The sequence below is a fragment of the Primulina eburnea genome, unplaced genomic scaffold (genome assembly GCF_022965805.1).
Source record: "Primulina eburnea isolate SZY01 unplaced genomic scaffold, ASM2296580v1 ctg808_ERROPOS3000000+, whole genome shotgun sequence".
Classification (NCBI taxonomy): domain Eukaryota; kingdom Viridiplantae; phylum Streptophyta; class Magnoliopsida; order Lamiales; family Gesneriaceae; genus Primulina; species Primulina eburnea.
In genome coordinates this window covers 108,107-124,848 of record NW_027331578.1, presented here as the reverse complement: position 1 = coordinate 124,848, position 16,742 = coordinate 108,107, and the positions used below count along the sequence as shown (strand labels likewise).

General features: G+C 31.8%; 1 protein-coding gene across 1 annotated transcript; it reads right to left on the bottom strand.

Moving 5' to 3' along the window:
* Positions 1 to 2,789: 2,789 nt before the first annotated feature.
* On the bottom strand, positions 2,790 to 5,161 carry LOC140822361 (9-cis-epoxycarotenoid dioxygenase NCED1, chloroplastic-like). The gene has a single exon (XM_073183115.1). The coding sequence runs from the start codon at positions 4,982 to 4,984 to the stop codon at positions 3,164 to 3,166; it is 1,821 nt and encodes a 606-aa protein (XP_073039216.1). The 5' UTR covers positions 4,985 to 5,161; the 3' UTR covers positions 2,790 to 3,163.
* Between the last annotated feature and the right edge of the window lie 11,581 nt (positions 5,162 to 16,742).

Here is a 16,742-nt window from a genome sequence, read left to right as displayed (position 1 = left end):
GCACGCACACATGTGTATAAATTGAAATGTTCGTATAATAATATTGTAAGTACAATTATTATTTCGAGAAACATGACACTAAGGCATAGTTTGGTACACATGATAGGATAAATATGTGATATATAATATTAGGATAAGTTAAGGATAAATAAGATGTAGGATATTATATTTAATATTTGGTATGATTTTAATAAGAGTGATTAGATTTATATATTAGATTGTAATGACAAAATTAACCTTATCATAATAAATTTTATAATTTCTAAGTTGTTGCTTGAGTTTAGCTTTCAATCCCAAAACATGATTTATTTATTTGTACCTAATTTTATATATTATATAATATGATAATTGAGCCCTTAATTTTTTAAGTCAAGTCAAATATCAATTTTTAAGGTTAATCGAGTGATAATAATAATTTTATTGAAATTTATAAAATTATTTATATAATTATCTCGAATTCATTTATATAATTATCATATTATATACTATATAAAAATAAATAAAATATTTATTTGATTTTAATTTCTACCTACTAGCATAGATTTATAAAAAAAAATCATTTATAAATTGAGGGTAATTAAGTCATTTGTAGTGTATTTTATCATTAAATTAAAATTATCACACCTTCTATTAGGGATATTTTATCCTTCTAAAAAATTATTTATCAAGGGCCCATGATATTATCATGAGCTTTTTAAAAAGGTACCAAACATGGGATAAGGAGGATTATTTATCAATCCCTCTCTTATCCCATGTACCAAACTATGCCTAATTGTCTGGATACAATATGCCCATACATGAACGACTTAGATTTCGAGACATGCTCCACCCAACACATGGCGCCAACCAATCTTAGCCACCTAATATTTAAATCTCGTGGCTCAGATCAAATATCATTATTTTAAAAACAAAAAAAAAAAAAAAAATTGCACCAATTGTATCTATAATTCGAGCCTAATCAATAATGTTAGTGAATATTGTTTGTTGAAATTGATGGACAACACAAACTCCTCTCAAAATGGGCAAAAGGGCATGGGTGTTTCGTTGCGTCCACATCCCAATTAACATATGTGTCTATATGCAAGGTAGCATTCTCATGTTACAATTGAAGTCTAGATTACTAGACAGGGATGTAGATACATACATGAACTATGAACCAGAATTATCGTGTGTATACATTACTAGTATATATATGTGTCTACCCATGTTAACACTCGGATAATAAAAATTTAAGATAAAACACATAGTCCTATGTAAATTTTTTGTAATGGTCATTCATCTACACATGTGAACAAAGCAACAAACTCCCCGATGTTGCATGTGTGACCGCTCACGAAATAGTTCAAATATCATATTTCAATTAAACATCTATCGCTTTACCAATTAAAAATATCGATAATTAAAACAGCTCAAACATCATGTTTCAATTATTGTACGGACAAAAACAATTATTACCTCCTCGTATTTTTATACAATTTTTTTTTTTTTTTGGAATTGACGAGTCATCTTTACCCGGAAAAAAATAATAATAATAAACTAATTTATGTGGCACAAGCATTATAGAACCGTTAGCAACTTTACTCTGACATTTCAAAAGGCATTGACTCTGGAAAACAAGGTCGTGAACACGATATCAAAAGTGTCAGGGGTATATTGTTGAATGCTAGATCCACGTAATATTAATGGACGCCATTTGTTTATTAAACTGTCCATTATAGACCACTATTCATAGATCATTCCAGCAACAACATATATAAATCTTTGTCTAATTTTTACAATAAAAATTGTACCATGCCTTCCATTATTGCTGCTATTTTAATCGCGATCCAATTTTTTTAATCGATTTTCTTACAAGTATCATCAACAAACTGTGACTTCAAATTTTCTAGGTTCGTCTCTTAAATGAATAATATATATTTGGATTTCAAAGTACGTACGTACGTCGATATTAAATTATGTGTAATTAAATCATTATCATACGATAGAAATAAAATAATAGTATCAAAGCGATAGCCAAGAATTTGAAACGGGTAGCAAATATAACAAAGATGTAATACAAAAAAAAATTCAATTATGAAATAATATAAAAGAACCGTCAATTTTCCTACTCTGCTTCGACACCGCAAATCTTTTATATCTATGATTCATATAACGTCAAATGGCATAAACAATGTGATTTTACTACTGTTATCTTTAATTTCCTTAAAATAATTACTTAAACTTGTTATAAAATTACTTGCGTAAATTTATGTTTAACGTACTTGCAAAACGTGGTTTTGATCACTTGTTGGGATGGTATTTCTCCAATTTTTGCGTTCGAGGGAAAACTAACAAAACAATACATTACCTATCTTCGTGTTCAGAAGTCTCGATCACATTTGAATTGAAGCTTGAAACATGAAATAATATAATAAGAAGAGCGAAAGTCCGTCACACGATGGAAAATAATTGAGCTTCGCATTTAAAAATTCACTTGGCCATATATCGAAATGTCATTGATCCAAAAACAGCTTAAAGAATTGGCCAATTAAAGGAAGCAACGGTTAACATGCTGATTTTGTATGATAATTGATGGTTGACATCTGAGTCTCCATCTCCTATTTACTTTTTTCTTACTCCAAAATGAGCAAAATCCTTAAAAAATAGTCTGATTTCGACAAAGGTAAAATGTAGTCATCATTTTATCATATGTGATATTTAAAGTTTATGTTACATCTCGACAATGATCTCTTATTTTTTTTTTTTTTTTTGCCTTGATCTTGTTCAACATATCGGTATGAGAAGTGAGGGAAAATGAAAAGTCTGCCCTTTGATAATGTACAAGATTACAGAGCTTTGTAAAAATACAGGACATCTTAAACCAGAGTTGTATGTATGACTATAATAATCTGATTTCACCAAGTGTGCGAGAGAATAAGCAGAAACCAGCTGAGCTTCCATGCTTCTACCTACATCCAAAAGCTACAAGCTGGTCCCTCCAAAAATCCCATCACAAGAAATATGTTTTTGAAAAAGAGAAACATACAAAAAACTATCACACACTCCATTTAGTGAAAAGGAGGGTTCTTTCCTAAAACAGTGGAGAGACTCCGGGGAAGTAAATCTAAGCCTTCCCTCTGGCAATTATCCACCGCAAAAAAGACTAAAGGAGAAGCGAAAAAGATCAGGCCTGGTTTGCCAAGTCTTTTGCGTTGATGAAGGTACCGTGAAACCCATATGGAACTCTTGATGGAAGTTTAACTGAGGCCTCCAATTTCATGGTCATCGCATTGATTATCTGCAGCTCTGATTTCCAGGCCTTCTCGTTGTGCACGAAGGCCAGGATATAGCCATCATCTTCTGCTTCGGAATTTGGATCTGTGGGAAGAAACAGAGGCTCCCCACCGAATTTCTCATCCCCGTAAATGAATTTCGTGACTTCCCCGGTGAAGAGGTCTACTTTAGCAAACCCGGAAACCTTAGGCCATGGCTCTGCAATGGCTAGATACGCGTACCTGGTTTTCCTTCCGAGCTTGTTTCTGTTCACCATCCCTGCTTCTAGATTCACCTGATCTTGTTCTGACATGATGGGCCTCCTCGTTGATTTGCCGGTTTTCAGATTGAGCCGGATTTCGGATAAAACACTCTGTAATCTCTCGTCACATTCGTTGAAAATGGAGTCTGGGGGAGTCATACAGGACCCAATTATGACGACTTCATCTGTTTCAGGCTCTTCCCATGCATTCCAGAGATGGAAGCAGAAGCAATCAGGCACTTCCACCCACTTCATCCTGGAAGAATCTTTCGCATACTTGTCTAAGACACCGAACCTAGAAACTTTATCCTTATCATACACCACCGGTGAACCTCCTCTGATCATTTCGGACATCTTGAACACCACTTGTTGATCCGGCACGATCACGAAATTCTCAGTGATTGCAAAATCATGCATCATTGTCGGTCCAGAAACCGGGATTTCAACATCCTCTGATTTCTCGCCGTCTTTTGAAAACCTGAAGTACTTCAAATATGGCTTCTGGATAACATCATAGCTCAGAGCAAACATCTCACCAGAAACAGGGTCGAGCTTGGGGTGAGCAATCATGGTGGACTTCAGCTGGCCACTGAAATTGTATCTTTCCACTGTTTCGAGGTCGCCGTCTGGAGTCACGCGCACGTGATAGGGCAAATCATCTTCAGACATGGCCAATAAACGGTTGTTGAAATATACCAATCCAGCGTTTGCAACGCCGGTGCCTTGGCTATGATCAACCAGCTTAAACATCCCACGAGCATAGAAAAGCAGCAATCTTGCTATACCTGAATGGCCGTGTAACTCGCCAATGGCCTTTGGGAAAATAGGGCGGCCCAAATCCCGTTCTTGGATTAGCCGCTGAGTCTCAGTAAATCGGCAGGAGTAGCTAGCAGTGCCGTCAGCAAATTGCACACCGTGAATCATGCCATCACCGTCGAAAAAGTGATGGCCGGCGAGTGGCTCAAACAGAGGATTGGCACCGTTTCTCACGTACATGCCTTGAATGGAATCAGGTATCTTCCCGGTGACCGGAAGTCTGTGTTTAACAGGCTGTTCAGGCACTGGAGAGAAGTTTCCGGCGATCTGGACTACAGGGTCTGCTGTTTTAGGGAAAGGGTGTTCCAGCTCACGGGCAGTCAGCGCGCTCTCCACAGCATCCAAAGCCATTGCCGCAGCTTTCTGAATAAAGTTCAGCTGCGGCTTCGATGGAAAAGAAGGCGAATTCGCTTTTCTGACATTGGTTTCTTGGTTGGTAAAGGTGGGTATTAAAGGTTTTTGATATTTTGTTGTTTGTGTGTACTCCTTCGGGAAGAAGAGTTCTGGAGTTTGGAGAGAGCATTTTATTCTGGTGTTGCTCTGTTTTCCATTGGCCAGAGTGAACGATAAACCCTTTGTACAAGAGCCCAAATCCCTTGTAGGCAATTGGGGCTTGACCCAAGAACTTGCAGCCGCAGTACTTGAATTGGCCATACCTCCCTATTTTGGCACTGAAGAAGTGGCAAAGAAGAAAATTTGTGAGCGTTTTTAGTGCGTGTTTTCGGTGTTCTAGGGTTTAGGAATAGGGCAGAGAGAGAAGGGAGAGAAAGAGAGAGAAAGAGAGAGTGTGTGTGTGTGGGGGTGTGTGATTGTGTGGTGAGAGAGGAAGTGAGTATATATAGAGCAGAAGTGGGGGGATGCAGGTCCTATTGTAATATGCAAGAGAAGCCCACGTGTTGGTTATTTGGAAAGGGAGCTCAAATCGGAATTCTCAACAAATGACCAATTTCATGCTTGCAACAGACCCGCAAATCTCTTCTTCGCAATTTACTTATTTTTCACTACTTCCTCATTCTCTATTAATTTTTTTTTTTAAAATTGAGAATGGCAATTTCTTTTAAACCTAAACTCTAGCTCATTTCATTATCGAAATAGGGACACCATTATATGTTCGAGACTAACCTATTGTGCAAAGCTGGAGATTAAAAATTGTGGGAAAGTGAGATTAAGGTAGTTATATCTTAATTTGTTGGACCAAAAAGTTAATTTAGTAGTAGAAAAACATTCAATAGTGAAAGGTTTTCTTTTCCAATATGGAGTGGAATCGGATAATGGATATTGATTGGTTCATTCAATATCTACACCGCACCAGTTTGTTATACGTGGCATTTCTTTTTTTGAGGCTTTTAACACAAATCTGAGTCACATCAACTGCCCAACACGTTTGCTCTTCTCCATCTTTTTATCCGGTTGCCCGTTCAAAACCATGCTATTATTTGGACTTTGCACTGTCGCTTCTTTTCCTTTCCTTTCTTTTCCTTTCCTTTCAATTATTACTTACATTTTCAAATAACTAAAATTATAATATATCTATTTTTAAAAATAACAATTTAATAGATATATTATCAAATTTTTATTTTAAAACACAAAATCTAGACAAACTCATTAGGTCGATACCTCCGAACTCCAACAAAATACTATGCCCCCGAAATTTTAGTTCTTTGTTCGAACTTTATACATATACTTTTGGGTAATTGGGTGGTGTTAGTAGTTTACATCCATTACATACCTTATATCCATGGATGAACCTATTAAGATCCGGCCTAAACTTCCGGTCCATCTCTAAGGCCCACAGGTGACTGGTCAATGACAAGCCCAGATATTCTCCTATAAATACCAGGTTTGAGCGTATGATAAATGATTCATTATATTGTTTTCAGCAGCACCCTCAGCTGCTCTACCTTATATCCTCAGACTCTGACTTGAGCGTTGGGGGCTACGCCAGGACACTCTCCTGGCCCCCTCTGAACAATCTTATCTGTGATTTCAGGCTCAGGGTAATTTTAAAATAATTAACTCTCAAATTATAATTTAACGATGATAAAAGAATAATTATAATGATAATATAACTATTATATTCACTGATCGATTGAGTGATCATAGAAATCTCAAATTAGAAGTAATATTGAGTCAAACGGTTAGGAAATTGGGCGGAATTATTATATAGTTGTAAATCGACTAATCAATCGATTTACATCAAAATCATATGTTAACAACCATATCTTTACATATTTTACACTTTCACTATGTGTTTGATCATATTATATATATATATATATATATATATATATTAATATATATGTCATGAATGAATGATCCTAACCTTTACCAACAAATCATGATCGAATTATTATTTTACAGGGGATAAAAAAATAAGTAAAAGTGGTGTTTCATAATTGTCAATCGCGGCCACATAGTCACTTATAAAATAATAAAGAAATCATTCTTGAAATGGCTACGTGTTCCTTTTTACATGGATTAAATCATAAATTAAATTATTCTGTTCTGATCTGATGGTTTACAGGATGAGAGGATAATCAAGAAACTTATTTAATTTAATAAACTTTAAAATTAAGAAAGTTATATTATTTTTAAATAAATAATACAAAAAATTATTTGGTCCTTCTTCCCCATTTTGTATTAATATCAGTGCTCACTTAATTATGTACCACATGCACATTCATAACATAACCATCACGCAAGTTAACTAATTTTTGAAATTGAGAAAATAATTTGTAATGTATTTATGCACATCAAAACAAATTAAACTAAGATATCGATAATAAATCAATTTTACAGAAGTAGGAATTAAATAACATGTATTGGCCTCGAAGCTTTAATTTTGAAAACATAAATCGTTTTCAAGTTAGACTGATTTTTTGTTCGTTCAAATTAAAAGGGGTGGTCAACAAGAAAATAATTAACAATTTCTATAAATGTGGTTTGAAATTCCCATATAAAATCCTTGGATCAAATTTGGCATGTGGGGGCTTTAATTGATAACTATATACTAGTGAACAAGTTGGTGGATAATATAAATATTTTGGAAATCTCTTTCAAGAAATTCTTGGGTGATGATCATTGGCAATGACAAGCCAAGCCAAACCCCCAACTTGTTGCTTAAAGATCTCCCATGCTGTCCATGTTACATAAGCATGTTACCACATGCTTAAGCCTTCCTAGTTCCTCACCAAAAACATCATCTCTAATGATCTTGTGGTCAACAATCAACATCATCGCGGCAACTTGGAATAAAAAAATTATACATATTAGTATCACATGAATAATTGTTTCCGATAGATTATATGGTGATATTCATCTTAAGACTTGAGCTGGAGTATAGATCGGGATAATAAGAGAATCTGAAGTAAAAACTAGTCTTGATAAAAGAAGTACTCTTTTATAGATCATCACTGGGCTTGCAACATCCAGAGAAGCTGACCACCAATAAGCCCAAGCTCTCAGCTTTGCTCGAGCATTATAAGAAAACTTAATGGATCGGGGACCGTGTCTATATCCTCATATCGAGATCACTTCCTAAGCACTTCAGAACATGCTCAATCCTAGGCCTACACATATAGGGAACACATTTTCCCTATAAATACACATGTTCACTTGAACATAAAACATTCGATACACTTTAATATTTTACACAAGCACTCAACATATTCTCTTTAGATTGCACTTTCCTTTGTGTAAATATTTTACTGACTTGAGTATCAGAGTGACAACGTCGGAAAATCTTCTGACGCCTCCACTGCTTTTAAAGTGTGCATATTATTCCGTATGCAATTTCTCGTTAAATTCGATGAGTTCTTGTCGTGTCGCGAATGCTCAATAACAAGTACTTCAACATCAACTATTATGTGCATGTAACTAGAGTAGGGTAATAGTTAATTTCTACATCATTAATCCACCTCGTGCTCGAACCAGTTCATCCTCTCTTATCTTGGAATGCATGTAAATCCACGTGCTTTCCTGTGCTATCTTTTATCGTTATATATTTTCAAATCATGCATGAATCATTTAAACGACAAATTCCAAGAAATCAAGACGAGATTTGGACGGCGGATAATATCTTAGTATATATATATATATATATATATACCTTTGAATTTATTTTTTTATAATTAACTATATTTATATAATTTTGATATATTAATCACTCATTCATATATTTATTGATACATTGTTCAATTATTCGCAATAATTACCCCAATACCTACCTAGTCATTATATTTATTATACATTAACCAAAGCAAATGACCGGATTATAGGGTTAGTTCGATTATGGGTGTGCGGGCAGTGCCCACACCCCATATGAGTGGTTGAGATTCCACCTCATGGGGAAAAAAAAAATTAAAAAAAAATAAAATTGGACCAGAAAAAATTCTGTCCCTTGGATGTACCCCTGCAGGCAGTGCCTGCAGGGGTAGGATGAAATAATCCGGATTATAGGTGTTCGATGTTGCACGAGAAGCAATGAACCTTGGGCATCTCAAATTAAGACGGAATAAACTAACTGAAATAACTTTCAACTGCATTTATTTGACTGTTGGAGAATGAATTAAGGGATATATGTTTCAGTATATTTAAGGAATCGAAACTTGAATTTTATTTTTTTTTTAAAAAAAAACTCATAAATGAAAATCATGTATTTTGTTCATTTTTTATTTTTTATTTGAAAAGGGAGAATCCTATCTGCATTAAATTGTAATAGTCATATTACATTTCGTAATTAAGTTTATAAGTTATTTGAAGATCTTTTTATTATAATAATCAATTTAACCGAAATTCTAATCAAATTAAGACGACGCCAGTCAAAACAGAAATTTGACCATGTAGAATAACAAAATCACAAAGACGCAAATATATAGAATCAGAAAAATAATATCCCAATTTTCTCGGGCCAATATCAATGATCAAGCTGGTGTTTGGAAAAAAATACAATTCGTCGAGACGTATGCACTTGGAACAATTAATGCATAGGGGAGTGACTTCTTTTTTTGAAAAAGACATTATAATCATCTATTCATAAGATGGCCCCATTATTGCAGGATTATCACATAGGAGTCACATGGAGTCACGAGGATTGCAGGTGCAAATGGAAGACAGATTCATATTTGGGCAACAGCGAGTTGGGGTCGGATTTTTATTTTTTTTTTTAAAATAATAATAAAGACAACATAAGAAAAAATAAACCTTTTGCGTAGCTTTCGATTGTAGTGGACCCTTCGATTAATTGATCTTATGATAGTGGGACATGCATGCATGCACTATGGAATAATAACTGATTGGATAATTTATATCGTCCCGCTTTAATTTTCCGATTTGACTTTCGATTGACCTTGCGATTTCATATCAATATATACATGAGTAGGTATTTTGTGAGACGGTCTCATGCTGTGAGACGGGTCAACCCTATCGATATTCACAATAAAAAGTAGTATTTTTAACATAAAAAATAATATTTATTTATGGATGACCCAAATAAGATATCCGTCTTTTCACAAAATACGACTCGTGAGACCGTGTCACACAAGTTTTTGGGGGATTAAATTGTAAATAAAACAATAGAATTGGGCAGATGCAGAGTTTGGGTGTTTATATTAATTATTAGCATGCCACGTCCAACTTAAAATCGAATGGGAAGATATTGAATGCAAAAAGGTGAGCAATAATGCAGTATGAGTGCTGGAAACGCGAATTTGTGCGTGGCATGTATGCATCAACACATTTGGGAGAATGGCAAATAGTGCCACTTGGAGCACCACTGTTAGAGATAAACGATTACTGCTAATTCAGGAAATTATTTTGACATTAAGGTGGTAAGGTTGACCAATTGAAGATATATTATAATAACTTGCACCCTCGCTAATTTCAGAAAATATAAACGTGGACCCTGAATTTTTTGATTTTTTTTTTAGTTTAACCGATCGATAAAAACTTGTGTGAGACGGTCTCACGAATTGTATTTTGTGAGACAGATCTCTTATCTAGGTCATTCATGAAAAATTATTACTTTTTATGCTAAGAGTATTACTTTTCATTGTGAATATCGATAAGATTGTAAATCATTTGTTGTCATCCATGAAAAAGTTGTAAATCATTTGTTGTCATCCATGTATTATATATATACAATTTCATTATTTTATCTCACGAGTTAAATGGTACTTGAGGATATGGATGGATATGAAAAAGTGCGCCACACAAAAATATAAATCTAAAGCATGTGATGGTACAGGTGGATTGTTTACTGTTCACCTTAATACATATTCCAATCTATAGAACACATTCGGAGCAAAAATTCGAAGGAAAATGTCACACTGCACTAGCCTTTGCGGGCCGAATTACGTCTTTTCGTTGTCGAGCTTCGTCTGGGGGCCCAATAAACACATCACTGGCCCACATTTATTGGACTTGGGCTGTCTAATGTCGACACGTAGTACTTGACAACTGTTGTTTCCCCGCTTTTTCGTTCATAATACAGAAAAAGGTACATAATTTCCCAAATACTGAACCAATTATTATTATATTATTATTACTACATGTGGTGGTATTAAATGTTTGCATCGCTTGTATTAAGTCTTTAAAATCTGTATATATAGAAAAATCATCTCCCATCGAGTTAGTTTTTTGGGATGATTTATGTCAAAGTCCTAATATTTAACATGTCGTAGTTTTGTTTTAACATGATATTGAACTTATAAGTTTATCCTACTATCCATCAATTTATTTTCAACCCAAAAACAGAACCATAACTATTGAATATTATCCAATTTAATTGAAAATCTTACTTATGAACATGTACCTTGGGGTTCATTTCAGGTTAAAGCTCAAAACAAACAGTGAATTGAGCAAAGATAAGGGCCACCCTAATCGGTTTAGGCCAAACAAAATTTAAATTTACGGATAGTTTCTAATAAAATTTTTGAGAATTTTTCCTCTCTTTTTTCTTTCTTATTCTTTGAAATCTCGTTATTAATTTAATCTTTGTGCATTACAATTTTTTACTTAGGGAAACATATTTTTGTATGAAAAAAAAGAATATATGAATTGGTCATAAATCTACGTGAGCACGGTGCAAAACATTACTTATTATTGTACATATGATTAGTCTTGACTCATCGTCTCACGAGAGATCTACTAATAATTTTATTATGTTATATTAAATATTTTTAATGTTAAAATTGAATTAGTCTGTTCATGGCAATGTCTAAATTAATTGTGCACCTAGACAATATCTAGAGGCGATAAATAATATTAACAAGCGATTTGATGAAATTTTTACGGTGTATTTTGGAGTCGATGGATTCAAAATCATCTATGATCTCAAATTTTATGGCTGGAGGTATTATTTGAAATTAATTGTGATTATTATTAAATTATTCTGAGAATTTTTTTTTGAAATTCTATGAACTAGATTTATCTGAACAACTAAAATTAACGCACCCTAAATTTTATTTGGATTATCAATTCACTATTACATCAATTGTCATACATTTCAAATAAATTTATCAGTTTTTAAATCAAATGTTTACTCACAAAATGAACGCAAAGATAATGTAATCTGGTCCACTGCTAGACAAAGAAAGCCTGGGATTAGATAACCAACATGTCCTAAATCACAAATTTTCTGTATTGTAATTATCCAGCCATAAAGCTAGCTTTTAGGAAATCGTCGTGTTTCGATTATATTTTAGTTTGGTATTTTTTATTTTATTTTATGTTCTTCATCTTAAACTTTTGGTTCCTGTTAAGTTTCTTTTTATATATAGTATATCTCGTGAAATAAGATGATGAATGATATAAAATGCAAAGATGACAAATAAATATAAATATATAGATAATTTGTCACGCCCTAAACCTGTGATCACGGCATCAGTGTTATTTTCAAATAAAATTCAAAAACAACAAGTCTCATAGTATATAATTTAACCAAAAACCAGTATATTATTTAATGACGAAATTTGTTCTTACATCCCAAAATACAAAACATAATCAATACATCAGCGCAAGCTAAAACTTATCATCATAAGGCCAACAAAAATCAAATAATAGTAGCACTTCTAAATGTCTGCTTTTTAATCAGCCTAAGACTATGTATGCTCTTCCTCTTAGAGTTCCTTTTCGGAATGTTCGATCCTGGGTGTGGGGGCAGTGCCCACACCCCATATCAATGGTTGTAATTCCACCTCATGGGAAAAAAAAAATTAAAAAAAAAAATTTGGGCCAGAAAAAATTCTGACCCTTGGATGTACCCCTGTACTGCCTGCAGGGGTAGGATGAAATAATCCTTCCTTTTCATTCTTACTAGTTTTTCACCCGTGCGATGCACGGACAATTATTTTATCTAATTTATTATTAAAATTAGTGTGTATGATAATTTGTTTATTTTCTCAATAACGTGACTTTTTATCAAAGTGAAATGTCTATTGTTTTCATATACATGTAGATCTTAACAATGAAACACTGAATAAAAGAGTCATTTTTATATTTTGGCTGAAAATTAATATCACGCTTGTATTAGACAATGAATGAAATAATGTGTTTATCAATTATATTGTATTCACATATAAATTTATGTACTATGTAGAAAACAATAACTGTAACAAAATAAAATGATAAACATCATACAAACTTTTAATGTGGTTTTAATTTCAATAAATAATTTAAATTAAAATACAAATAAACTAAATGGATTATAGATCATACAATAAAAAAAAAACAAATTACAAATTTTGAAAAACTTCCTTAAATACAGGATTTGTCGTTGAATTTTTCAGGTTGCTATCACTATCACATATCAAAATTTGTAAACTCTAAGGATTCGTAACTCTGGTTGCAGCAACGTACAACTGACCATGAATAAAAAACATGGTTTTAAAAAAGTCCTACATAAGACAATGATTGCCCCTGACTTATGTTGATTATCATTGCATATAATACAATCAAAGAATACTGAACTGTCTTCATTGAAATTTAAAAGCAATATTTAGATTAGAAGGCGTCAATGATATTCTTGGAATAACCACTTTATGACATGCATTACTTCCAGTAAGAATTTTTCCTTCCAAAACATTCCGAACCTTGTCACGATCAATCTAGTGTCATTGCATAATCTAAGAGAATGATCTATGGTTGAGATAAAATACTTTATTAATTAAAAGAAATCATATCATTTGTAATATCACTTAACATATATATTGATGTTGGAATCAACATTTTGACTGAACCATGAAAACTGAAATGTTGAGAGTAGGTTCTCAAATCCATATTTTCTGTTTAAATATTTACAACAAAAAAGAATTAAAATAAATGGAACTAATTAAAAAAAAACATTTATAATGATAACTTACAAAATAAATGTATTCAAGTATAAAAAAAATAGTAATTGATATTTAATATAAATTTATTTAACATGGATTATTAACAATAGCCTACTATACAAATACATAATCAATTTGGCCTTGAATTAATTTAATTAACAAAATTTTCCTGTTGAGTATGTCAAATTTTATACATATATTTTAATTTTAAATATGTCAATTAACAATTTTTCCTTGTTTATATTATTTTGCTTGAACAAAAAAATATTAAAAATGGTAGTTTATATTAAATTGACATACAATTATTTTTTAAACATCATAATAATTCGATAATTGTTGGTCTATGATTAAAGTTAATATATTGAATAGAAAAATGATTTTATACTATCACTGAAATAAATATATTAGATTTCAAAAATAAAATCAAATTTAAAATTAGTTCATCTAAAATAGAGATGCAATTTTTGAGTTATAATAACCTTACATCTATATATTTATGTCATTAATATTAAACTAATAAAATGATTTCAACGGAGCACAATTTTTGAAACGTGTTTCAAATTTGCAGAATTCATATTTAAATTTTGAATAACAATTTGAATTTGGTTTATAATTCTCATAATGGAAATTAATTTCAGGATTTGAAATTTGAAATGTAATTTAATTTAGTTTGTAATTCCTAGGAGAGATTCAAATTTCAATCAGACATTAATATACAGTTTTAATAATGAATTAAATATATTTATACATTTATTATAATATATATTACTATATTTTTCGTGTATTTCTTTTTTTAGAAGGTTATTTAGGCGGGAACTTACTAAATTTAATAACAACTCAGCTTTTATATATATATATAGATATGAGGAGGGAAATAAGGGAGTGAGTGTTTGTGAAAACACTCAGCATGTGGGGGCCAAGCATACACCAGAATATCGAAATATACATATAATACGAGTTCAAAGGTGAATTGTCGCAGAACATATCGCACACATGAATCAAGACAAGAGACAAAGAGAACTCGAAACAAGACATCAAAACATATCAAAACAAGGCACTGTTATTCATATATTTATTCATGATCTATTGATCAGTCTCCTATATGTTACTCCTCTAGAGGTGAGGCCAAGTGAACAGTTATTATAACGCACTGCATCAGGGCCTTATTTTATCTTATTATGTTTCGGAAATTTCCTAACCACTTTTAATTTGAATCATAACAGTGCATTTTCATGGAATAATAGAGGAATCATGCTGAACGAACATATATGAAATCAAAAGACATGAAATGAGTAGTGTACGATCGAGTTTTCAAAAACAGAAACATAATTATTTTAAAACACATATATAAGTCCACTTACCTCGATCTCAGCTTCATATAGTGGAAACTATTATTAATCATCTTCTATCATCAACTTCATGTCATAACTTAAGAATTATATTCATAAAAAAATCTTTAAATATCCACAAGTACACAATACTCAAAGTATCAAAATAAAAAATGATTATTTTCAGTATCCTTCAATCCTTATGCCATTACTCTAATTTAATAAAAATAATGAGTAGATATTAGTATGGAAGGGAATAAATGGCTGTGACAAATCGACAAAATAAAATGAATTGGAATAGTACTTAGTAAATTTGGTGGTCATAAAATATAGTGTTTATGTCTTGTCTCTCCATTCTCTTTTTATGAAAAATGAAATTAGGTTGGGAGGATTTTTATAATACACAAAAGTGACATGAAAGGTTGACAATTTAATTGAGAGAAATTATTATCGCAATGAAAGGAATTTATGAAAATGAGTTACAACTTTTAAATAATAATAATTTCACATTAATATTGAAATTAAGATAAATCATTAATTGAGAATTAAAATAGTTCATTAACTTAAAATAGTATGTTGGATTTGAAGGTAAAATTAATTATAAAAAATAAATCCTTACTCTATGTACTATGAGTGAAACAAACTTCAGCATAAAAATGAAAATAGAACCCTAATTTTTGTTTAAATATTAGATAAAAGAAAATTTTAAATATATTTTATTCATTATAGCGCAAATTTGGTCATGAATATCACATTCTACCCTCTTTATAATAAGTTTCGTCCTCAAAAATTAAAATTTATATTTTAATTGTTGTGAACAAACAAAAGTTGAATAAAAATATCACTTAATATTATAAAACATCTTTAGGATATTTTTTTTTTTTTTTTTATTTTAGGGGTTGACGGAGGAGAATTATCTCAACATAAGAAAGCTAAATGATCTAAGAAAATATTAACGGAGGAGGGAATTAAAAATTACATTATAAAACAAAGTTTTAAAATAAAATGTTTTCTGGATCTAATTTTAGTTAAAATTTTCTTTAAAAAATACATATTTAAATGCATCATATCTAGGAATATGATAAGTGAATTAACTCAAAAATAGTATGTTGTCTTTGAAGATAAAATTAATTATAAAATATAAATCATTACTTTATGTACCATGAGTGAAAAAAAATTCAGCATAAAAATGAAATAGAACCCTAATTTCCGTTCCACCATTAGATAAAAGAATTTTATATATATTTTAATTTTATATCGCAAATTTGATCATGCATATAACATAATTTATAAATCTAAACATTTTTAAAATTCATGTCAAAGGACGAAGATAAAAATATCAACATTACATGGTTAAAACCTTGAGAAACAAAAAATGAAACATGACGGAACGAGGAAATTAGCTAATTTCAGTATCAAGAGTAGGTCACTTGTGAGACGGTCTCACGAATCTTTATTTATGAGACGGGTCAACTTTGTCGATATCCACAATAAAAAGTAATAATCTTAGCATAAAAAGTAATATTTTCATGGATGATCCAAATAATAGATTCGACTCCCAAAATTAATCTGTGAGACCGTTTTACAAGAGTTTTTGTGCAATATCAATCCAGCGGCTGCAAAATATAATCACCCGTCAATCAATCACTGGTCATGTAGTATAAAGGCGCATAATCCCTTGATTAAAACGTGTTAATTGACCCGCCACCCATACAAATGTCGACAAGTCTTTCTCGTCTTGTTTCTTTGGTTTGT

Bases quoted from the DNA above. Each gene is read 5' to 3' on its own strand.
- LOC140822361 (XM_073183115.1), bottom strand. From the start codon at position 4,984: ATGGCCAATTCAAGTACTGCGGCTGCAAGTTCTTGGGTCAAGCCCCAA.